The sequence below is a fragment of the Cydia pomonella genome, chromosome 10 (genome assembly GCF_033807575.1).
Source record: "Cydia pomonella isolate Wapato2018A chromosome 10, ilCydPomo1, whole genome shotgun sequence".
NCBI lineage: Eukaryota > Metazoa > Arthropoda > Insecta > Lepidoptera > Tortricidae > Cydia > Cydia pomonella.
Window position 1 is genome coordinate 16,375,466 of NC_084712.1, and position 26,260 is coordinate 16,401,725.

At 35.1% G+C, this 26,260-nt stretch overlaps 1 protein-coding gene across 1 annotated transcript; it reads left to right on the forward strand.

Moving 5' to 3' along the window:
* Positions 1-745: 745 nt before the first annotated feature.
* On the forward strand, positions 746-25,785 carry LOC133522284 (trehalase-like). Its single transcript, XM_061857562.1, has 2 exons — positions 746-898; positions 22,207-25,785. Exon 2 carries the CDS (start codon positions 22,207-22,209, stop codon positions 23,941-23,943), a length of 1,737 nt encoding a protein of 578 aa, XP_061713546.1. The 5' UTR covers positions 746-898; the 3' UTR covers positions 23,944-25,785.
* Positions 25,786-26,260: the final 475 nt, after the last annotated feature.

Here is a 26,260-nt window from a genome sequence, read left to right on the forward strand (position 1 = left end):
TGTACACTACACTTTTGTAGATTTGGGAATTATTATATTTCTACTCTTCACGAGCTCTTTCGAAAAAAGTGTCCCAAAATTCCCATACATTTTCGTTTACCATTACCGCCATACAAAGTCTATGAAAAATGGTAACAGAATGGAAAAAATTATCTTGCGAAACTTTTTTCTCTTATTGGGATCGAAAGAGTCGAAAGACGTCGTGATTCTGAGTAGAAATAGCATATAAAAATCCCAAATCTGAAAAAAAAGTTTAGTGCAACTTTAAATAAAATGCTGGTCTTTCAAACAACCATATATTTGCGGCGTTCGCGGTAGAGACCCTGGGCCTGTGGAGTCGTGACGCCCATAAACTTTTTCAGGGCCTAAAAAAGGCTGATTGAAACTACGGGTGATCCTAGGGCTGGCTCATTCCTAGACCAATGAATAGGCATAGCTATTCAGTGTGGGAATGTGGCGCAGGGGACAGATCTAGGGGACCTAAGAATAAGGTAAGGGTATAAGTTTTATTTATTTATTTTATTAGTTTAAATTTATTTAGTTCATACTTAATTTAACTAATAGTTTATAAGTTTTGATAATATTTTATTACATTTACTTTACATAAACTGATCCACCTAATACTGTTTCTGAATACCACTGTAGGTATGTACCTTACACTCATCAACCACTGAAGTGTCACTTGTGGGAGTTTCAGGCTGAAGCTCACGTCAGCTTTTTATCTGCACGTGTAATATAAAAGGATGCGTCTACGCCGCTACAGCGAGTCTACAGCCAAGTCAGTTGAGAGCACACGGGCAGCGCGAGCGCGCGTGTCTCGAGCCAAACATCGATGATAACGACTTTACGATCGATAAGAGATAGTGCTTGTGGATACATTGTGCGGAATTAGTGCAAGGTTAGTTATTTTATTTGTTTATTTATTATATTTAGTGGGTTTATTTATTTTTTAAGATAGTGTACTTAGGTGATTTATTTATTATTTTATTTATTAGGAGAACAAACAGAGTAAAATGTACATAAGGTTCTATTAAAAACTAACTTACACGTAAAACATGCATTTTCCTCCACAACAGTCCTCACCGAGATACACAGTCCAGTTCAGTTTACTTATTCTAATTATGATATGAATATCTATTTTCTATTGGCACAAACTATTTTTTTTTTTTATACTACGTCGGTGGCAAACAAGCATACGGCCTGCCTGATGGTAAGCAGTCTCCGTAGCCTATGTACGCCTGCAACTCCAGAGGAGCTACATGCGCGTTGCCGACCCTAACCCCACCCCCCCTCGTTGAGCTTTGGCAACCTTATTCACCGGCAGGAACACAACACTATGCATGATGCTATTGCATGTTGGTAAACAAAAACAAACAAATTATAGCATCTTATGTATAAAGGCTTTTTTTTTATACTACGTCGGTGGCAAACAAGCATACGGCCTGCCTGATGGTAAGCAGTATCCGTAGCCTATGTACGCCTGCAACTCCAGAGGAGGAGGAGGTAGGAGGCTATATTTACAAATAACAATTATTGGATTTCTATTTTTGCAAGGAAAAAAATAAAAAAATAAATAATAAATTACAAAAATAAATTAATAATAAATAAATTAATTTGTTTTTATGGCGTTTGGTATTTGCACTGTATTAATTTGAGTACTGATGTTTGCTATAATGCTTGGATTATAAATAGATAAGACTCTCTATATGTAATATACTTTCATAATCATATTTGCAATATTATTGTAGAGGAAATGCAATTTCTAGTTATGTAAATTATGGACATAAAAGATATTTTTGATAAAAAATACCTTTTAAGTCGTTAGTTAAAAAGAACCATTTTTTTACTGTTTTTAGTTTCAATAAATATTTGACTTTAAAAACCATAATGATTGTTAAATTAAAAAAGTCTAAAACGTCCGCCAATCAGATATTGACCTAATCCCCAAAATATCAAAAAACTTTAATTTTAATAACGATACAATCATGTTTTTATTTCTATTTATACCGGTAATTAAAGGTGTTTTTCGACATAATGAGAGACAGAAATATGATGCTTTATGTTGTCGATAAACTAATTATCCGCCTAGATACGTTAGTCGTGCTATTATGATTTGTGGTTGCATGTACCGGATTCACATTGTTTCAACAACGCTTCTTGCTGCCCTCTATGGTTTTGTGGTCGCAATCAACTTCGTTAAGATAATTAAGACGATATTAGTGACATAATTGTTTTATATATCATATACGGAGAAGATTTATAATTGCTTTGCCTGTCCGTCTTCTATTAATGTTTCGCATTCGTTGTGAGACTATAACTAACTACCTACTTGTACCCCTAGTGTAAATTTAATCGACATCATAACGTGACGAACGCGTTTGCGTTAAGTCTCATTTTGTATAGCATTTTGAGTTTCCAAAACGTCCCGCTTGGCGCGCTCTTTCTAAATCCAATACAAAATGAGACTAAATGCAAACGCGTACGTCACGTTTCGAAATCGAATTTATTTACACTAGGGGTAATAACTACACTTACGTAGAAATACACTCAATGTGAACAATTATATTTACGGTTATTTCAAAAATGTATTTCGTTTCGATTGATTTGTGAACTTGGCTGACACACTCGTCCTCCTAAATTTAACTGTCTTATTATGTGCGGTTTTGATGTACATCAAAATTCGTTTAGTTTTTCTCCGTATATTTTTTGAGCTAAGTAAGTACAGTCGAGTTCATAAATATGAATACATTTTTACAACTTATTGAATCGGATTAAGGTGAAGAAATATATACATATTCACGAAACTCGACTGTACCTATATTAGATTTAAAACTTGTATTACCTATTTTTATTGTAAAGCTGACGAATTCATTTTTAAGTCAGATGTAATGAGAGTGGGGGTAAGATAATAAGAGTTTCTGTAATCATAGCTACCAAACGGATGAACCGATTTGAGTGTGGTTTTGTTTAAACGAAAATTGAAGGTCTTTTTTGAAAATATGATACTCAGAGAGATTTAAACTCGTTAGATGGCTCTGTTAGTAGTGTTAGTGCATTATCACATTGTTCGATCCGATTCAAGATATCGGATCCTTGGAGAAAAGCAGCGGCTTTGGAGTGCCCTATGACATCAAGTTCATTTTTCGGGTTCCGTACCCAAAGGGTAAAACGGGACCCTATTACTAAGACTCCGCTGTCCGTCCGTCCGTCCGTCTGTCACCAGACTGTATCTCATGAACCGTGATAGATATAGATGATGTATTTCTGTTGCCGCTATAACAACAAATACTAACAAGTACGGGGAACCCTCGGTGGGCGAGTCCGACTCGCACTTGTCCGGTTTTCTTTTGAACAGCAAAACACTTAATGAACGAATAAATAAATATAACAAGGCACTATTAAAAAAAAAGTTGTGGCCTCATCCGACTCTCATATATAATACTTAAATATTGTTTGTGACTATTCTTTAATATTTTAGAGTGAGTCTATGAGTTTAAGTTATGTATGATCTATTATTTACATTAAGTATATTTCCAATGTTTTAATTTTTGTTACCGTTTAGAAACAGATGGTAGAGTATTGTTATTATTGACTTAATTTACATTTCCCCAAAATTATATTATTATTTCAGTTAGCAGTTGAATAAATAATTGTGTTTATGGTATGTTCTTCCCATATAATTTTTGTAGGTAAATTTGCATTTTTGGGCGTTATTTTACACAAAATACAAACATTGGTACGTCATTCAAATTGTATGGTAACTAATTTTTGATAACTAATAATATATTTTTTGAAATCGGAAACTATAGCTTGGGAAAATAAGGAAGTAACTGTAAGGAATTTATATAATAAAGTAAGAAGTTGCTATTATTAACATATCAACTTTAGTACAGGCCAAGTAAGTGCATGTTGAAAGGATATTTGATAATTTAGACCGATGCAAAATATTGAACAATAAAAATATAAAAAAGCATTTCCTGGCGACTATCCTGCTAAAGGTCTTACTCCTGAATAGAAACTATAGCTTGGGAAAAAATAAGCTGTGAAGAGTTTAAAGTAAGAAGTAGTATTAATAGCATAGTATCATTAGAACAGGCCAATTGCATGTCGGACCGGACCACGGATATTCCGTAACTTAGAACGGTGCAAAAAATGGAACAATAAAAAGACAAAAAAAATATTCTAATGACTATCCTGCTAAAGGTCTTTCGGCCCCTAAACCCCTGGCCTTGGTTCGTCTTGCTAATGAATATAAATATAGATTTATTTGTAGCCGAGTGTCTTAATAACGTCATAAAGTAGCTAATCTATTATTCGTGACTGGGAAATTAATATTGCTATGCTAGACATAAAGATTCCTTGAAGTCCGTGGAAGAACTCTGTTACCGAGTGCTTCGTAGGCTAACCGCCGAACAGAGGCACGGAATGCTGACTAACTACCCCTCTAAGCCTAAGCCTCAATTAGTTGTTCAATTATGTTTTATCCCTTTCTTACATATTCATAAGTCAAAATGACAGAATAATACAAACTATTATTAGTTAGGTATATTAACAAATTGAGGCTTGTAGCGTATTTACGAATAGGGGGACGATACCTTTTCTAATAAAAATATACAGCCTATGTAGGTGCCGCATTACATGTGGATTGTGACTCCATCAAGGTGACATATTGGTATTTTTTTCACAAGAGCTTCGACATTTTAAAGTTAGTCTTGTCACAAAAAATAGACAGACAGAGCAAATATTTATACAAAACACATACTTAAAATTACCATAATATACAAAAGCGGCACATTAAATTGTTGGTTCTTAGAGATACTGATAGGCCAAGTTTTTTCTAAATCCTGACTAAAGTCCTGTGTTTGATTTGCATAAATCGCCGAAGGTCAAGACTAGTTAGAAATGTAAGCAAATGTCAATTCACTACGCGCTTATAACATGACGGTCATGACGGCATAAGAAGCGAAAACAATGCACATCTAATGGCAATTTTGTACGCGTTGCCAACTAAACCGTAATTAAGGAAAATGTGTAGTATTTTTTTTTTAATCTCACTAGGGCATCCAATATCGGACAATTCTCAATACCGGTATTGAAATCCGATATTAATACCAGTAATGTTTTTATTGGAAATTTCTTCCTCTTTAAGAATATTTTATTAAATGTAAATAGTTTATGAGATAATGGCTCAAAATGAAATATTTTTTTTACATTTTTAATTGTTTATTTAGCAATGTTACACTTCGAATATAAGAATAATAATCTACGTTCCAATATGATGAATCTATAGTTATAGTTTTCCCACAGCTGTAAAAACAAGCTTAACGCATTTTTTGACATAATTCTGAAAATAATGAGGTATCACTCGTATTTTTATGAGCAGTAGGTAATATAATAAGCGATGTGGCTTGCCGCGTCATCATGCTGAGCCAGCTCCTATTGCCACGACACATGGCTTTGTATTCCTATTATTTCAAGAATTATAAACTAGTTAGGGTTCCGTAGCCAAATGGCAAAAAACGGAACCCTTATAGATTCGTCATATCCGTCTGTCTGTCCGATTATGTCACAGCCACTTTTTTCCGAAACTATAAGAGCTATACTGTTCAAACTTAGTAAGTGGATGTATTCTATGAACCGCATTAAGATGTTCACACAAACTAAGAAAAAAACAATAAAATTTGGGGGTTCCCTATACTTAGAACTGAAACTCAAAAAATCTTTTTTCATCAAACCCATACGTGTGGGGTATCTATGGATAGGTCTTCAAAAATGATATTGAGGTTTCTAATATCATTTTTTTCTAAAATGAATAGTTTGCGCGAGAGACACTTCCAAAGTGGTAAAATGTGTGTCCCCCCCCCCCCCCGTAACTTCTAAAATAACAGAATGAAAAAACTAAAAAAAATATATGATATACATTGTCATGCAAACTTCCACCGAAAATTGGTTTCAACGAGATTTAGTAAGTAGTTTTTTTTAATACGTCATAAAATAAAATAAAAATTTTTTTTCATCAAACCCATACGTGTGGGGTGTGGATAGGTCTTCAAAAATGTTATTTAGGTTTTTAATATCATTTTTTTCTAAACTGAATAGTTTGCGCGAGAGACACTTCCAAAGTGAAAAAATGTGTCCCCCCCCCTGTAACTTCTAAAATAACAGAATGAAAAATCTAAAAAAAATATATGATATACATTACCATGCAAACTTCCACCGAAAATTGGTTTGAACGAGATCTAGTGATTAGTTTTTTTTAATGCGTCATAAAATTAAAAAAATTTTTTTTTTTCATCAAACCCATACGTGTGGGGTATCTATGGATAGGTCTTCAAAAATGATATTTAGGTTCCTAATATAATTTTTTTCTAAACTGAATAGTTTGCGCGAGAGACACTTCTAAAGTGAAAAAATGTGTCCCCCCCCCCTGTAACTTCTAAAATAACAGAATGAAAAATCTAAAATAAATATATGATATACATTACCATGCAAACTTCCACCGAAAATTGGTTTGAACGAGATCTAGTGAGTAGTTTTTTTTTTAATACGTCATAAAATTAAAAAAAAAATTTTTTCATCAAACCCATACGTGTGGGGTATCTATGAATAGGTCTTCAAAAATGATATTTAGGTTCCTAATATCATTTTTTTCTAAACTGAATAGTTTGCGCGAGAGACACTTCCAAAGTGGTAAAACGTGTGTCCAAAGTGGTAAAATGTTGAACAAGATCTAGCAAGTAGATTTTTTTTAATACGTCTTAAATGGTACGGAACCCTTCATGCGCGAGTCCGACTCGCACTTGGCCGCTTTTAAGTATAATTCTAAGCTACATGTTTTCTTTTTTTCTATACCTACCTACCATGTGTGTTGTGGAAACGAATAAAGTTTTTATCAATCTATCATCTATATACCAATATACAATACGGGTTTCGCCCAGGACGCAAGGGCCGATGAATTTAGCGCCTGACCCGCGGTCTATAGTAGAGTAACCTGTATAATTCTCTAAAAGTGCCGTCAGAACTATCAATTAGAAATAGTTGATCTCTAAAGGTCGAAGGTAAATAAATAGTGACAAAAACAGAGAGGTTAAATATCAGCCGATGTCAACGAGGATAAATGCCAGAGCACACCGGCTGCGTGCGCGCAGACGCTGACGTGCGCGTGTGCTAAAATGTTGGAGCCGTGCACGCATAGCATAGAGGTACAATAAGTATAGAGATTAAATGGTAGAGCCGGCAGATGACCGAACGAGATGCTCTTATGGAACTTTCAGTAGGAGTAGCAGAGAAAGCGCTATGATTGATTGTCCTTGTCACAGTTTCATTTTTATTCTTCCCCACCGTAAATTTTAGTATGGCTTATGGTGGGCAACAAATAACCCGACCAAATTACATAGATTGTTTTTGGTATGTTGTCAGGAATGTAAAACATTTTTATTTAGCGCATTGCGTATGTTCTGTCCCTTACGGGCGCCCGCGTATAGCACATCTGGTAGATCCTACCATCTATGACGCACAGTCGCATACGTCACGCAAGCGGTGTGCCGTCTCTCATAAGTTATCTGTACCTACGTCCACGCAAACGCATCACTCGGTGTGCACAGGCCTTATATTTTAAGGAGAAAGCATAGTGCATACATAATTGCAGTAACACAATTGGGCAGTAAAATTAAAACTATCTAATCTACGCAAAACTGCCATTGAACTTACGTTTCAATATAACTTTGCGATTCCAATTTTATCATTAGTAATTTTTGGGCGAACTGTAGCTTTTAGTTTCGCTATGTCCGTCTGTCTGTCCGTCCGTGATTGTTAGTGCTAGAAAGCTGCAATTTATCATAGATTTATAAATCATACAGGGCGAATTTTTTTTCGCTTTTACGAGTATCCAATGGTGTAGGACATTGTTGGATAGGTCTTTCTAAACGAATATGGGTCTCCAACAACTATTTTCTGATAAAGTGAAAAGTTTCAGAAATAATCGCTCTGAAAGAAAAAAATGTGGTCTTTTGAACTATGGGCCCAAAAATATGAAAAAAATCGTAAAACAAAGCTTAAAAACTCAGGGATCGGAACCGGTTTTTTGGAAAAACTTTGAAATAAACATATATTTCGGTTTATTTTATACTCTAAATATAGGACTCGGTTGTGTTTTTAGATAACGACTTCGTATTATTAGATTGCCCAATTAGAAAGGGAATAATTAACAAAGAACGAAAAAATACCGTTTTCGTTCCCATACAAAAAATACCGGTTTCCGATCCCTGTAAAAACTACCTACTTTCAGTGAAACCGATAGCGAACACGATCGGTTCAGCCGTTTTTGAGTTATTGAAAAAAGTCTTATTTTCTTAGTAAAAAGACGAACAAAGTGCTGCGAGGGTACTCTCTTATGCTTGTAAAGTACATGATACTTACTAATAGCCCCCATTTAGCCTATTCTTACAGAACCCACATGCTCTGGGCCGATTTTTTATTTATCTTGGTTAACGATTTTTTTATCGAAATATGTTGCCGTATGCTGTGTCCGTATGCAGCAGTGACTGAATCTTTTATTACATATACTTCATAATATATATATATATTATGAACTATCACGCTTCGCCATTGTTAAGCCATTTAGGATCCTAGCTTGTTTATTACTTATGATAGGAAATTTTCAATTTAGCTAGAACCCTAAATAACTATCACGTTGCGTAAAACTAGACGAAAAAACATTTTTTTCTTACCTCTGCTCACCATTTTACGTTGTTCACTGGTATTTTTCTGTTTATTTTTAATAGTGCGAAAAGGCCCCAATTTGTAACAAAAAAATGTACTAATATTAATTGTTGCCCCTTCTCCAGTTGAAAAAATAATAATTGAAAAACACCGCCGAGTCAAAATTATTTATGTAAACCATTTACTTGCTTCAGTGCATGCACAAAAATATTCAAACGCTAGATAAATACTAGCAATATTACCTTTATCTCTAGGAAACTTTTATCTCGATACATGACCACATGACTAGACGACGGCTGAATGGAAATGAACGCGTAGGTACTTTTATAGTGCAATAAAATTTTAGTGTAAATAAAATAATGGGATCGTTGAAATACTGATTATATACTTACGTATTTGTATTATGGTAAAGAAATTAAAATACATATAGTGAACCCTCAAATCTGTGCGTGTGCGCGCAATAAATAGAGATTATAGAGAAGCATGGCGGGAAACAAAAAAAAGGCTTACTCCAATGACCACGACTAGTTATTACTCTGACTAAAGCAGAGACGCTTTTCGTATAGATTTTCGTACAGTTACTCGCCTGTTGCCGTCTCTATTCCACGCGCATAGTTATATTGCTGTCAAGTTCGCACAGTGACATTGACAACCGGCATCATGGGCGGGATAGCAATATAATTATGTGCGTGCAATAGAGATAGCAACAGACGGGTCAATCTACGAAAATCTATACGGAATGCGTCTCTGCTTTAAGAAGAAGATTAAAATATCGGTAGTCTATATAAGTAATTGAAACGAACTACCTCTTTTCTAAATTGTACTGGTTTAAAACAACAATTTAAAAATATATATTTTTTCCTCAAGTAGGCGTCAATAGTACATTGTGCAACGAGGGGGGTAAGTGAAATTTTGGATACGAGGGTGATTATTCCCGACAGCCGCAGGCTGGAGGGAATTAAAGACCCGAGTTTGCAATATTCTTACGCCCGGAGTTACACACAATGTTTTTCATCACATTTGCGAAGAAAAAACTAGAATTTAAACGAAATAATTCTTAAATACGGTGACATATCAAACATTCGTCCGCCATTTTGTAATTTCTTGACAGGTTAGCATCGAGGGCACAGACCTATCCGGCATTCAGCCACGATTAATAATTATGTAAAAATATTTTAAACGGCTGTTAAAATAATCGAATTATTTAACTTTAAACAAACAAAAATATTAAATTATAAACGTTAGTATTTTAATAGTAAAACTCATTTATGCTACTTGGTTTGTATGAAAAAGTGACATACTTAAAGAAAAAAAGCTATAACTCCTTAGGGAGTTATAGCTTTATTTTCACAATCGTTAACTCTCGCGAGAAAAAAATAGGCCTTTGTCCTTCAGTACACCTGCATGAAATAAGAACTTTTTCGAGCAAGTGTGTTGAAAAGGTTCTTTCTGCCTTCAACGACTACCCCACCTGCTACAATCTGATTTTTATTTGCAGCTTAGTAATGGTTATATTTATCTTCGAAGTATAAACATTTTTCGCGGCTCTGCTCAACGGTAGATAAGGGGATTAACCGGTAATTTTGAGGAAAAAACATTTTCCTTATGGCCTTAAAGTAAAAATTTGTAATAATGATATACGTAGGTATCGAAATTGGTTTTCCAATATACTAATTATTGACACTGTAAAAGATTATTTAATTTCTAAAGTGACAAAATAAAAATAACAATATATCTACGAGTATTTTACTCGTAGTAACGCAGACTGGTGTTTTCATCACTGGTGTTCTGCGGCGTATACTTACATAGATTGTTTACAAAATTTCAAGGAATTTCGTGAGGTTGCCTCCGCAATATCTGAGTAGGTATAATAAGAATATCGTATCATAAAAATACACGTATAGTATTTAAAGTGGTAACTTAACTAGTAATAGGGCCGGTTTGTACGTATGTCGTACTTATGCCTATTGCCTAATGCTCTTATGTCCATGAAGTGCACTGCTTGCGTCATGGGCATTGCAGTTTTCCTCTAAAATGTGCCTTGGCATTAAAATTAGTTCACTTTAGTTTCCCCTTTTAGAGTACCGACGTCGATGTCCTGGTATATTTGAAATATATGATGTATTCTTATTTAAGCTTTGTTCTCGCACATCCGTTATAAAATTGACTTTTCTTTTGTTATATTTCCATGATGTAGCCCTTGAATGTAAAAGCCTCCTCCATCTTCTTCCATTTTTCTTTGTCTTCGGCAGTATTTTCCCAATTCTTTCCTGCAATTGCTATTATGTAATTAACCCATCTCTTTCTTTGTTTTCCCGAATTCCGTTTGCCAAGTAGATCTTAGTGTATTTGAAATATAACCATTTATTACATTTTAATAATGTTATTCGTGTTTATAAATGCGGCGCGGGAGTATGTATGTATGTAAACACTCTATTGTACATAAAACAGGTTACTACAATAAAACAGAATGATTGCAATGAATAAAGGCGAACTTACCCCTATAAGGGATATCTTCCAGTCCAGTCTTTGAGCAATTGAGAGTAAATAAGTAAAACATGATAGATAAACGAACACTATAAACAAAAAAGTAAACTATGGTCAATTATTACACAAGTAAATAATTGAAACATGTAGCGTATATTATAATATAGAGTGGAAGGAAGCTCTAAATATATTTAAATCTTTGCTTGAACTGTTTGAAAAACTGTTAAACCGCGGGCCAGGAGCATATTTCGTCAATCATCGCCTCCCGGCTGATACTTTGTCAGATGATAGTTTAGATGCTGTTTTAAATAAATAAAAAAACCTGTCAAGTGCGAGTGCGTAAATGGTATTTTTTTCACATTTTCCTTCATAATTTAATTTTTTTCACTATGAAAAATAATAAAAAATTGTTTCGCAATGTTCAATTTGAGCCCTTTCAAATGATACCCCACTTGACCTAGTAACTAGGCTTTGACATTTTGCCCCCTCTTTATATTGGGCATTTTCCATAATTGATATAAAAATATGTCTGGGTTAGCGTTATTCATTACTATTCCAAATTTCAAATCGATAACGTAAGTACTTTTCGAGATATTTAGTAATGTGACAGACGGACGGATGGACAGAGTCGCACCATAAGGGTTCCTTTTGTACCTTTTTGGTACGGAACCCTCAAAACTGTCAACCGGTTGTATCGCGGTGGCAAGACCGTCAGCTTTCATATGAACATGTAAAAAATACGCGACTATCACTTTATGTCCGCAAAGTATGCGTAATGTGTAAATTGCGTAATCCGTTTATGGCGATTCAGGCGTTTCTCTTGCTGAAATGCTACATGCAAAGTTTCATGATTTGTTATTGCTATCATAAAAAGGTAAAGCGCTTATTTTTTACATGTGCATGCGACCATCTTTCTTACCACCGCGATATAACCGGCTGACGATTTTTTTGATTAACAAAAGCATCTGAACTACCATCTGACAAAGCATCAAACGGGAGGCTATGCCATTTTTTACGTGTTTCTGTGGCTGCCATTCCTCAACCTACCAACGGAGCGGCAGCTGACGTCCACGAGGGTTCATAATAGCCGTTAACCACTATACGAGTTTTCGCCCGGGAGGCGATTGGTCATGGAAATCTGTTCCTGGCTCGCGGTCTATATACTTATAACAATATTCAAAAAGTGTCTACATCATATATCAATTATTTCATTCATGCAGCGGGAAAATCTTATTTTTTATACAGTACAATACAATAATTGCAGGGTTACCAGTGTGGTAGTATATAGTTATCGCAGCAAAAGGATACAATTAAAGTAGAAATTTACAAATAATTTCTACGATTTTGATGACGATATAGATCAGACAGCCGTAATCATTTGCTCATGCAATATGATATAGAACTGATGTTCCCTAGGCTAATATGGAATGCAACACTCTAAGGATTCATTCAAAGAAGAACAAAGAACAAAATACATTTCTTACAACAGTTCAATCATACCAAAGTTACCTACGATTTCGAACAATGTTTCATTTTTACTATTACTACGACACTTGGAGAGCCTTTACACCTCCAAATCTTATTAATGACATTATTATTGTGTATTAAGATTTTTATCAGACCGTAGGAACCTTATACATCTCCAGATTTAATGTATTTTTAACGATAGAGACTATACATCTCTATTATATTGTAGTAATTATTAATTTTTAAGTTTATTATAATGTAATGTTTACCCAAGTATTGGCTATCGTAAGGTATTGGTAATGTTGTTATGTACTTTTTATAACACTATACACCGTGTTTTTTTGTCCGTTAATTTCAAGGGGGCATTCTTGAGCTTAAATTAAGTAACTTTCTCAAAGGCACCGGTATTCTAATTAACTCCATTTCGGAGATAATCAATAGTTTATTTTTATCTTACAAGGCCCTCACGAGCGTATACACTTGCCTTAGGGCCTGTTTACATATTGATTAGTGTTTAGTACGAGTGTGTGCATTTGCTACTAAACGTAAATACTGTCGCGGACGATTGATGTTAGAAATGACATTGATATGTTATAGTTTTCAATTGTTTGGTTGAATTAAACAACGCTATATTCAACAGTTAATTACTTTTTATAAAAATACAAAATATATGTATAAAAAAACTTTTTTTTTGGAAATTAACTATGCTATTTATTTTCCTTAAACGTACTTACCCATACCCCGGAGTTAACTGAATTCAATAAAACACGGTGTATAATGTTACTATAAATGATGTATTGTCTTATAAAAGAGCCTTTGAGGCAGAACACATATTTGAATTTTGAATTGCTAATAATCCTTACATAATCATACAGCAAATTGTTACAGAACACTAAAATTTACAGCTTAGAGCTCACATAAAACTTATTTAGTAAGGCATGTAGGTAGATACATAAAAGCTGGCGCGTAATTTGTACTGAATTGTCAACATTTTCATATAAGATCCGCGCCAGCTTTCGTGAATTAACCTACATATTATTCTACCGTCCATATGCAGTGCTACCTGTAGGTACTTTAATGCCTTGATAGCGTGTTCAGATATTTGTGAGCACCGTGGTCGCTCCGATACATCTGATGGTGAATGTAGAGTAAGTGTCCCACAGCGACGGAATATACGAGTATATGTATAAGAACGAGCTCTTAGTACATTTTTGACTTCAAAACGGTCTACACGACTGACACTTACCTGACACGTATCACTGACAGTTATCCCTTATATTTAAATAGGTACACCCTGCCCGCAACTTTGAATATTATCCAATACATAATTTTTCGCTGTCAAAATAAGTTGTTTGGTGATTAAGTCTTGATTGGCTAAAATAAAATTCTATAGGACATAATAAAATTCTATTGAGCTCTAGTTAGACTTTTATATTTATTCTAGTTCATTGGTGTTTCAACTTAAGAGTCCGCAGCAAGCTCGGCCGAATTTCACCTTCCCATACAAACGGAATTTCGTTCTCATTTTAAAACTACGTGTTGGATTGGAGGTATATCTATATAAGTAAGCTCCAACTCACAAAACAACCGAAATAGAGCAAAAACAAGTTTTGTATGAAAAACTTCAATTTGCTGTATTTTTTAAACTATTTAAGGTGATTCGAACGTCCACACGTAGTGTTTCAATTAATACACCCATGGGGTCAATTGAACCACTCTTCCATGTTCTCTTTAATTCCCTATCATTACGTAACCATTCGGACTTGCAAACACATTTTATTTAAAAATAAAATAAGTAACATTTAATAATACAGGATCATAACTAACTGTAGTAATAAAATAGTTACAGGCGGTTACACATAAAGTGTTTCAAACTTCCCCGTCCTATCCTACCTACTTATTGTATTTGTTAGATATACAGAATGAGAAAACTATGTGCTTCTTAGGGTTGCCTGTCATGTGCCCCAGATTGAAAACTATTCGGCTTCTTCGTCATTTGCAAATGTTATACCTTTGTACCTTAACCCCCATGCAGATCTCTATCACTGTGGCATCTGTTTCATTTCTAAATATATGCTATCTTGAGAGGTTAGTGATAGCGATTCGGTCTCCGATATAAAGTTGTTTATTCCATCATTCACTGTTTCTTGTGAAAAACGTCAGGCCTTCAATATGTACTTGATAGTTATCTCGAGAGTATTATCACTATCAATGGAATATGTTTCGTGAGGCTTATCTTTGTTTGCATGGGCGAATTATCTGTCAAGTAGTTGTAAAGGGAACAATCGACTTACATATTTACATTTCTTGACAAATAATAGTACTTTATATAAGTGTTTGCTTAGAAATCGGCTAGAATTAGTCAGCTCCGGATTTCCGTGTGACAGGGAATAAGTCTTCGAGTCATAATACCTATTTAGATTTAGATTCATTTATTTCATAATATAGATGACATTATAAATTGCGAGCATGTCAATCTACATGAATAAATATTATGATTGACAAAATAACTATACAAGAATGTAATCAATAAAATATAAATTCAAAAATTAAATAATTACAGGATATTAAGATTTCAAAATAATGTCAAGACATCTCCTGTAGTAGATCGTCAGAATTATTCACTAATTCACTAACAGAATAAAACGGTCTATCCAACAAAAATCTATTAATCGACGTTTGAATGTTTGATCACACAATTCACTTCTTATAACGGCCGGAAGTCGTTCGTAATAGTTAGGTCCTATGACACGAGAGTTTTTCTGAGCCGAGGACATTCGGCCGGGAACTGTTCTTAGCTCTTAGCCGTCCCGTTGAACGGACTTTTTTACCCTCAACGTGAACCGGCTTAAATTCGGATATATTGTTTCTCACGAACATTATTATTTCGAAAAGATATAAGGAAAAGTCTGTGATAAATTTAATTGGCGCCTGTTGATCGTTTATAAATAAAGCCAGTAGTATTTCAAAAATATCAAATGGTTTATTAATTTCAGAACATAATAAAGCCGACGACTAATTCGTCTAAATATCTTGGATATTAATTTCAAAACAAAGGAATTAATTTTCTCGGAATTCGAACCTGAGGGTACACCGCCGCCTACATCGAAAAACGTTATATGCCATTGCCACTCCATCGCTCTTGCATATTCGAGCAATAGAGAGGCAGATAACGACATTTCGAATTTAGTTTTTCACGGTAGGGCCTCTGGGGTACCCCTTGACTGTCAATCTTAGGTAAAACATATTTCACCCCCTCAAAGTTTTTTTTTTCTATTTTAATTTTTTACTCTCATCTCATTAATTTATTCCTCGAAGACTAATAAAATTTATGGGTTTAACTTATTTTCCATATAATATTATCTCAATTTCCTTTCGTCCATCACGGACGTAATAGAAAAGCAATTTAATAATAATACAATAGGTGCTTATGATACTATTGTTGTACATATATGAAGCGAATGACGCTTAGACGTTTAATGTTACGAGGGTTGACTTAAAAATGTTCATAAATATAGTAGCATCATATTTTAAGTATGATGCCGTTACAAGCCAACTAATATTTATACAGTTAAGGCATTATTTGTAATAAGCACCAGTTACTATGAGATGAGGCCTGTAAATTGTTATTTAAGAGGACTATTATTTGCTTTTTGCAGGTCGTGCCAGATTTTACAAAAAGTTCCGCTTTTACCACTTTTATTTTTGTTTTGTGAATTCCACGGCCATAACTAAAAACTGTATTTCACTAACAGATACGACATTTTGGCTTAGAATGCTAGAATTACCTAAATGCTTTCTAGATTACAATAAACTTCACTGTCGATAAAAACTCGATACTAACATTTTTACGTAACACTATAAAAAGTGTTTTAGAAACTTAATTATGAGTAAAAACAAGATGCTAAATAGACTGTATTAAATTAGGTATTAACTAGGTATGTACGCGTTTTCTATCCTCGTAATCTTTATTTTATTATTCCTATAACTACGTTTTTATTTTGAGTATTTTGTAGTTTATTTAGTTCAATAAGTTCTTTGTTGCGGTGAAAAATACAGTTAATTTTTGACTCTTCACATTCTTGCATTTTCTTTTTTAGCCGGTAATTATAATTATCCTCATCAATTAATGGGGTGTTTTCTCCATCCCTTTTAAACGTAAGAATTTTGAAGATAAACGGACGTATTAAAAAAAATGCAGATTAAAGTTATATTAGTTAAAAGGACGAGTAGAAATTAATGCGTTTGTAGAAATACCTAATCATACCTAATTCATTTAAACGGCTAAGAAAAAGTAAGTGCCAAAATCTCAAAGAAAACAAAGATATATGGGAAATACATATGTGGATATTACTTTTTTCCTTCCTTCCTACATTCGGAGTACTTAATCAAATCCGATAACTCCCTTGGTATTTTATAATGCTCCTATAATCTAAAAAACGACAAGCAATCAAATCCAAAACACGATCGGTTGCGCTCGAGTGGGTCTGGCCGTGGTTTTTTACGCAAAACCAAACGGAAAAACCGGCGCACGTAAAAAGTCTCTCTTAACCATCTGATACATTATATTCTGTTTGTTACCACCCAATAATAGGTAGTGCCTATAATCTATATGTACTATACCTTTGCCTTGAAGTAGATTAATAAGAACTTGGTGCTACTTTCCCGCACTCGTGCGGGAACGAGCACTTTCCGTGCATATGTCGACACTTTGCATATGTACTGTAAAACGATGTACGACACACGTGCGAATAGGTAATTTGCAACTCGTGTTGATTTAAAACACTCCCTTCGATCGTGTTTTAATTTATCACCACTTGTTGAAAATCCTATTTTCTACACTTTTATCGTAAATAACTATTTCATTTTCATATCAAATGCACATTTAGTTTTGTTTATATCTTTTTTATTACACATTTCTGAGTGTTAAACATACTGATACTGATAACTATTACAAAATTTCGCTAAACGTCACAAACCAATGCGCTTATTGCTGATCATGAGTTGACCAACTCTTTACTCGCTAGTCAGAGCGTACTGCGTAAACGATTTGTATGGAGAAATTCGAATTAATTTGAATTTGATTTGATTTTTGACGACCAGTCTGGCCTAGTGGGTAGTGACCCTGCCGATGGTCCCGGGATTTGTGTGATGACCATAGACATACGTTCCTGAGTCATGGGTATTTTCCATGTATTTAAGTATTTATATAATATATACATCGTTGTCTAAGTATCCACAACACAAGCCTTCTTGAGCTTACCGTGGGACTTAGTCAATTTATGTAAGAATGTGCCTGTAATATTTATTATTATTAAATTGTACAGTCGAGCGACCTCTAGCGGTCGCCCAGAGAACTAACATTTTGAACTCTTACTATGAGCCACATATATGTGTTTACATATAGGAATAATACACTAATTACAGGCATATACATAACTCATGTCATTGTATGTGCAAGTTTAATTACAATCCAACACGTAGTTTTAAAATGAGAACGAAACTCCGTTTGTATGGGAAGGTGAAATTCGGCCGCGCTTGCCGCGGACCCTTAAGTCTATTTAACTAATGAAAAATTCTTCATGCTATGACAGCACTTAACAATACACTCAAGAGCAATATATAGTTATTAATGTCTGTTTTTAAGAAGTGAACATTATGAAAAAGTGCACTTTTGAGTGTACATCCCTGCCGAAAATGCTTGAAGGCAAAACACACGAAAGTCTTGAAGTAGTAAGTAAATAAATTTATTGTGGACCATAAAGTAAAAGAAAACAAATGTAGAAATAACACCAAGTTCACAAATTCCTGAGCTACGTACAGTCGCCATCAGATATATCTCGGAGCATTTCCCACCTCCTCCTCATGGTCTTTCCTGGCTCGCGCCGTATATCTCGGAGCAGCCAAGAAAGGTGCTCACAAATATCTGAACACGCCTCTATTGTCAAGGCACTAGAATGCGTGTTCAGATATTTTTGAGAACATCGGCCGTTCCGATATATCTGTCGGTGGCTGTACCTATTGGAATCAAAAAGAAGATAAATGAAGACTTTAGTTGTGTACAAAAAAAATATCTTTATACCATTTAATCCGTCTGTCAAGTTACAATGACCTGGAACATCGTATTCGACCTTAAGCGATTTATGGTGGTAAAATATTCAAATTGTCGTCTAATCACTGGCACTTAATTAACTCACTCAGCGCGGTTCGACAGAGCTAGCGTAACTTGGTCCGTAGATTCCTAACGAGTATGCCTAATTATATGTCAGAATTATACTGGGCCTTTGAAGCGACCCTGGCATTGGTAGATGAGCGAGGTCTTCACTCAGGCTTTATTTATTGAGGCTGGTTCATTATTGTTATCTAAGTAGGCCTTCATTATTATCTAGCACGTTACGGAGAATTATTATAAAAAAATAGACAATGAAACTATATAATTTGCAGCAGCTCAACAACAGCTGCTAGGCTTGCCAATTAACGCCAAAAAAGACTTTCTTCTCCTCTTACAAAAATATGCATATGAAGTGCAATAGTAGGTACAGTAATATACCTAATATAATCGTTAATAAAGATCTAATTTCGGTTTTATTAGGGAACTTGGCGTCAGAATACCGCTTTAAGAGGATACATTAGTGGTTATTTTTCCATACAAACGTTCTCGACATTTTCCTCTCTTGGTTTTGGCTCTAGATGATTTTATATATATATATTTTACCTGTGTCTGTATATTTTGCATTTTTTGATATTCTTGTTTTTATAAGAACTAGGTTACTTCAAACAACTCTAAAAACGACAAAATAAATGCGCCGTAAACAGACGCCTAGCATACAAAATCGGGAATAATAGACGCAAAAATCAAAACGGTGAGACACAGACAATTTCTTTCACGTTCTGTTCACAAAATTTTGTTACGATTGGTTAAGTTTTGGAGGAGGAAAATGTCGAGAAACCTCGATTTCTGAGATTTTTACGCGGGATATTACGCCTCGCTCGCTGTTGTCCTTATCACACTAAGTAATTTTAGGAGCCGTCCCCGTCAGCGTGACGGAGATATTACCTAAAATTCTAAAATTTGAGAAGGGGCTCAGCTGATATATCCTTTATTAGGATACGGGAGCTGAGATTTCAATTTTTTTATTGAATATATTCGTTTCGTTAACGGAAGCGGGTCCTAAAACTAGTACGATAAGTTAAGCGAAAAATCCTGCGTAAAACTCTCAAAAAACGATGTTTCTTACTCGACTGTTTTCTCTTCCAAAACTTAACAAAATGTAACGAAATTTTGAGATTTAAATGGTAATAAAATTATCTGTGTCGGAATGTTTTGCTTTTTTGGCTAATTGATTTCAGTTTTGTATACCATGCTTACCTTCGCGGCCTAGTAAATTAGGCCGTTTTAGGGAATATTTGAAGTGCACTAGTGCAAAAGCAAAACAGTCCGACACATATAATCATAATAATAATCTGTGTTAAAATAAATCATTGCTCTAACTTCAAAAACCACGGAGGAAACAGTCGAGTACGTTTGTATGGAGAAATGACCACTACTGTTGCCTCTTAAGAGTAATCGCCGCAACGAGGAGGATTGATTTAGATATATCTCTATAATCACCATACCTAATATTAATTAACCTCATAACATAGACGTGATAACAGATTAAGGTCATCGGCGTTAGCGTTACGCAAAATATTAGAATAGTGCATTTTATATAACAACTAATGTTACCAATACTTCTACTACAGATTTAAATAAACATATAAAAACTTCTATCTACAAGCAGTATTACCGAATCTTGTAGCTAAAATAGTCTTATTTGTTTATTAAATACAGTTCAAACTCAAATTTCAGTAAAATCGTGATGCGATCTTGCGAAAGTAACCTATCCAAATGTCTTGTCTCTACCTCTAGGAAGCTGAGCCGTCCGAAATAAATGCAACAACAACTCTTGAAACTGCTGACTCTGGGAAATTGAATCTTATGATTCTACAATAGGGTTTAAAATGAAAGGAAGCAGTATGCATTTCTTTTCCAACGTGTCGCAAGAGATGGCGCCTACCTACCTATCTTGATGGTATATCCATTAGATTAATTGATACGGACTATGGGTCATTCATGTTTACGGGGATATACTCAATTACAAAATGCCTTATGTAAGGTTGAGTTTAAAAATAAACATATTGTTCCAATAACATTGCCCTACTAACACACAAAATTAAGTGTAACAACATTATGCATAATGTTGCTTCATTACTTTCAGCCAATTTGCCACGCGATAACGAATTGAGTATGAACACCATTTGAGTAATAAATGTCCTTCATATTTCGATGCATAATATACAAAACTTAGGTATTTAAAAAAATACCTAAAGAAGTAATCTTTTATTGAAATAAAATATATATACATAAATAATATACATGCAGTATTGGCTACATTCATATTTACAAAACCTGGTATCAACCTAGCCAGATTTAGCACAAAAAACTGAGAAAAAAACCTATCAAACTTTAAATTACGAATACGACCAAAACGGGTTAAATTAGCATTTTGGCAAGGTCAAGGCGGGTGAAAAAAGAAAAGAATGCACGCTAACAACATATCAATGATATCACTAGGTGCTTGGGTCACGGTCGATTTTGTTTACCTTTATGTACCTACACACTGTTTCTTGACAGTTTGAGTTTTAGGTACACTGCAAATTTAGGCTTATTAGATAAATTACAGAGTCTAGGTATACCTAATTAAGCAACTTTATGGAAGCTTAATATGAAATGAAATATGTATATGTAATGAAGCTAATATAGTATTTTACAACTCCTCTGGTGTTGCGTGTGTCCATGGGCGACGGTTTTCGCGTACCATCGGGCGATTCGTCTGCTGGTTTGCCTCCTATATCATAAAGAAACTCCTTCCGCCTCACTTCAAAAAACCTTAAAGGCGTCGTTGACATTACTGTCGTGAGTTGTTGTACCCATAGCGCCTGAACGCAGCTTTTATCCTAGAGCGAACGTAATCCGAAGTAACTGGACCTAGGGGACAAGAAATTGTGTGGTACTATTACACAATACTACTTTAATAAAATAAAATAAATAAAATACACGACCAATAATCTATATAAAATGAACAGAACTTACTTATAGTCACAAGCATATGTACATACGTTTTCAAGGTCATTGAGTGACATCAGGGAACGATTATGGTGATTACTTTATCTTAGTATATTTTAATTCCGTAAACCATTTGAGGCTGTCATTTTCCCACATTTTATTTTGTAATCGCTTTTAAACAAGCCCAAACCACAAAGACGGCCATAAACTGAGTTATTTTACTTAATCCGTACTTAATGAGTTACGCGACAGCACACACGTTAAATGCATATTAATTCTGTAAAAACTTTTGAGACCAATTAGTAATTTAAATCAAAGTTTAAAACATTAAGACTTCCGACATTTTTAAACCATATTAGTCTAACTGCCACGGGTCATTTCTAGACTTTCAAGTATTTTAATACATCATTTGTCTTTTTTTACAGATGTTGCGTGTTCTCCTAATAGCGGTTGTGGCCGTTACAGCCCTTGCTGCGGACCTGCCGCTAAGCTGTGACAGCAAAGTATACTGCCACAGCGACCTCCTCCACCATGTGATGATGAAGCGCGTCTACGAAGACTCAAAGACTTTCGTCGACCTCCCGATGAAACATGACCCGGATACCATCCTCGCAGCATTCGATAAGCTTTTAAACGAAACGAACGACCCCTCCAAAGAACAGCTTAAGGCGTTCGTTGACGAACACTTCAGTAGCGAAGATGAGCTCGAGGAATGGACTCCTCCTGATTATTCTAAGAATCCCGCTTTCCTCGCTAGAATCCGCGACGAAAAACTCAGGACGTTTGCCAGAAATATCAACGATATCTGGCCGACTCTGGGTCGAAAAGTAAAGCCCGTTGTATTTGAGAAACCAGACCACCACAGTCTCATTCCGATTTCGCATGGATTTATCATCCCTGGCGGGAGATTCAAGGAGATTTACTACTGGGATACATATTGGATCATTGAAGGTCTCCTCATTTGTGGAATGCATGATACTGCTCGGGGAATGATTGAGAATCTTATTGAGCTGCTGACCAAGTTGGGTCACATTCCGAACGGAAGCCGAGTATACTACAATGAGCGCAGTCAGCCACCTCTTCTCACAGCCATGGTCTCTCTGTACTATAGAGAAACGAAAGACATAAAATTCTTAATGGAGAATATTGAACATCTGGAGAAAGAATTGGAATATTGGAGGCAGACGCAGTTCGTGACATTTCAGAAGAACGGCCGGTCTCATAATTTGCTTAGGTATTTTGCCCCGAGTGAAGGCCCTCGGCCAGAATCCTACTACGAAGATTATGAGGCTGCCCATAACTTAAGTAGTGATCCGGCCCGCCAGCAAGAATTTTACACCGATATCAAAAGCGCTGCCGAGAGTGGGTGGGACTTCTCTTCCCGTTGGTTTATCGATGACACAGGGGATAATACGGGGCGCCTCCAAAACATCCACACCAGAGACATTATCCCAGTGGACTTGAATTCTATATATGCAAATGCTCTTCAAAATGTAGCAACGTTCCATCTGTATCTAAGAAACTATGTCAAAGCCGCTGAATATGCTTACCGCGCCAGGCAATTAAGGAATTCAATCGAGCAAACTTTATGGGACGAGCAAGATGGGATCTGGTACGACTACGATATACTTGACAATAAGTTTAGAAAATACTTCTATCCTAGTAACCTGTCTCCGCTCTGGATGGGAGTTGTCGAGAAAGGGCGAGTTAGACAGAAATCAGCCCGTGTTTTAAAGTATCTGAAGTTATCACATGGACTGGACTTCCCTGGTGGCATTCCCACTTCGTTGATCCAAAGTGGCCAACAGTGGGACTTTCCCAACGCGTGGCCACCTCTAGTCAGTATCGTTGTTAACGCACTTGAGGCGTCAGGAAATCAGCAATCGAGGAGAATGGCCTTCCAAATAGCTCAGACCTGGGTACGCGCGTGTTTACAGGGATTCAATAAAAATAAGCAGATGTTTGAGAAATATGACGCGGAAACTCCAGGGAAATTTGGGGGTGGCGGGGAATATAAAGTACAGGAAGGATTCGGATGGTCCAACGGTGTTGTGCTAGAATTCTTGAACAAATATGGCAGTATTTTAACCGCTGACGATTCCGCTTTCTTGGGTGTAGACCCTGCTGACGACCGTTTCTCGGAGATTGTCAGCGACAGTTGATGAAAATGAACTGTAAGGTGTCTAACAGTAGATTAATAGGATTTAGCCGCTCTACTTTAGAACAAGATTAACCTACCATGTGCAATTTATTTCAATAGTTAATTAGATTAGACATCTGAGTGCGTTTTGTTATGAATATAAAACAAGTATATCGCTAAATAGAACGAAGCATTATTAGGCATTGCGTTATCGCTGGGTATACTATGATTTTTTGTATCAGGCATTTATTTATTTATACTGTTTTTTTTTATGTTAAGTATTTCAAAATTAGACTAAAAGGCTATGGACAAGACTCCAAATTTTTGATCAGAATAATCAATGATAAAATAGTAATGTTACAATATTGAAAAAAATATATATATAAATAGGACCTTAAAAGCCTAATTTACGTGAAGTTACCTCAACATACGCTTAAGTATTTAATATAATAAAATAAAAAGATTTTTATTTTTATTGTAGTTTTACATACATTCTATACGTTACACGATTTTGAGTAAGTACCATGTAGATTCGTATTTAACAGCTGTGGACCTGTTATTCAATAGTTAAGGTATAAACAAAAAAATGTGATAATAACATTTATTAAGCATTTCCTGTTATTTTTGTTATAAGGCATTTAATACTTGTATTTCATAAAAGTAGACATATGATTGTTGAAAAACGGTTTCAAAATATGTACTTAAGAACAATTAAAATATTCTTTAAATTATTATGTCCTACTCGTGCTACTTACAAATAGGTAGGTAGGTTTTATAGCACGATAAAATCTATATTGTAAATGGATTTTTAACAGCTAGCTAGCCATGCTTTTTGCGAGACGATCATTTTTATTTCGCTAAGCGCTTAGGGTTATATATAGTCAGTCAGTCAGGGGCATCAGTTAAAGCTGACCGCACTCAGTATAACTGCGTGAATAACTTTCTAACTAAGCTCAAAAATATTAATCAAAGCGCGCGTCAATCTTTCAATCTCGTTAGAGATGTCGAAAATATTGAACGATATCTCGAATTCCCGACCGAGATTGCAAAAATCTAGATTTCCCTGGCAGGAGCCAGAGGAAATTGAATCTCGAAAATTCGCTCGAGATATCGTTATTTCGAGATCTCGCGAAATCGAGATTAAATTACATAACTCCCTAACTGACAGCCGCACTCTTAGTCCATTGGCGGAGCTTATGTCTTTGCAATACGATTTACGAATAATCAATAATTATTTGTACGATTGTATGTATTACAATGTTATCAAATATTTAGACTCAAATCTTATGTTACCTACGGTATGTAAAATAATTATTTTGATATTGTTGTAATAGATAAAGGAGTGTACAGGTTTTTAAAGGGTCGGCAAAGCGCAAGTAATATCTCTGGTGTTGCAGGCGTCCATAGGCTCCGGTGACTGCTTACCATCAGGCGGGCCGTATGCTTGTTTGCCACCGACGTGTTATAAAAAAAAAATTAATCTTACCTACCATTGTTCCTACCATATCCTACGTAAAATAAATAGTTATATTGTATATTTTATTCATGGTATAAATTTTAAAAGCACTATATTTAATTGTTGTATTAGTTTTAAGAACATTATTAACATAAGTACCCCGGGGTTTTGGGTGCAGGAATGTTTTATACTAGACAAAATATAAGTAAATATACTTAAAAACTTTAAAACAGAAACTATTCCAACATTTCTAAGCACCTTTGGAGCTTACTACTGGTGTTTGGTGACTATTTTAGATACAATGAACGAAGTTGTAAATTCACGAAAACGTTACCGCGCCCTAAACCCCGGGGTGTGATTATTAAATAATATTTAGATAGTGTTTGAAAATAAAAGGCTGTGTCTTTACTATGTTTTTTATTTTTTGTACAGTCAGCATCAAAAGAGCGGATCAAATAACGCTTCATAAGTATACCATTCCGCAACCGTTTAACAAAAAGTGATGTCATTAATATAGAACAACTAAGACCATAAAAGATACACTTTTGAACGCGAATTTTATAACTTTATCTATACTTGGAAAAGTTATCCAGAATATCAGATACTTTGGCGCGTTGTTTCATCCGCTACTTTTGATGCTGATTGTACCTACGACTTGACGTGGCATTTCATTAATTGACCGACCGTTGCAGTTTATCAAAAAATGCTTTTACAAGCCTATCCAGCTATACTTTTTCAACCGGTTCTCGTGAAATTTGGTGTTAATTTGGTTCTAAGTATAAGTAGTGGCTCTGTGAGAGTGTGAGCTGTGCACCTCACGATTAGCTTAAAAAAACATACTTACACAATGGTCTTATGTGCCGTAGACCCTATTGGCATTTAA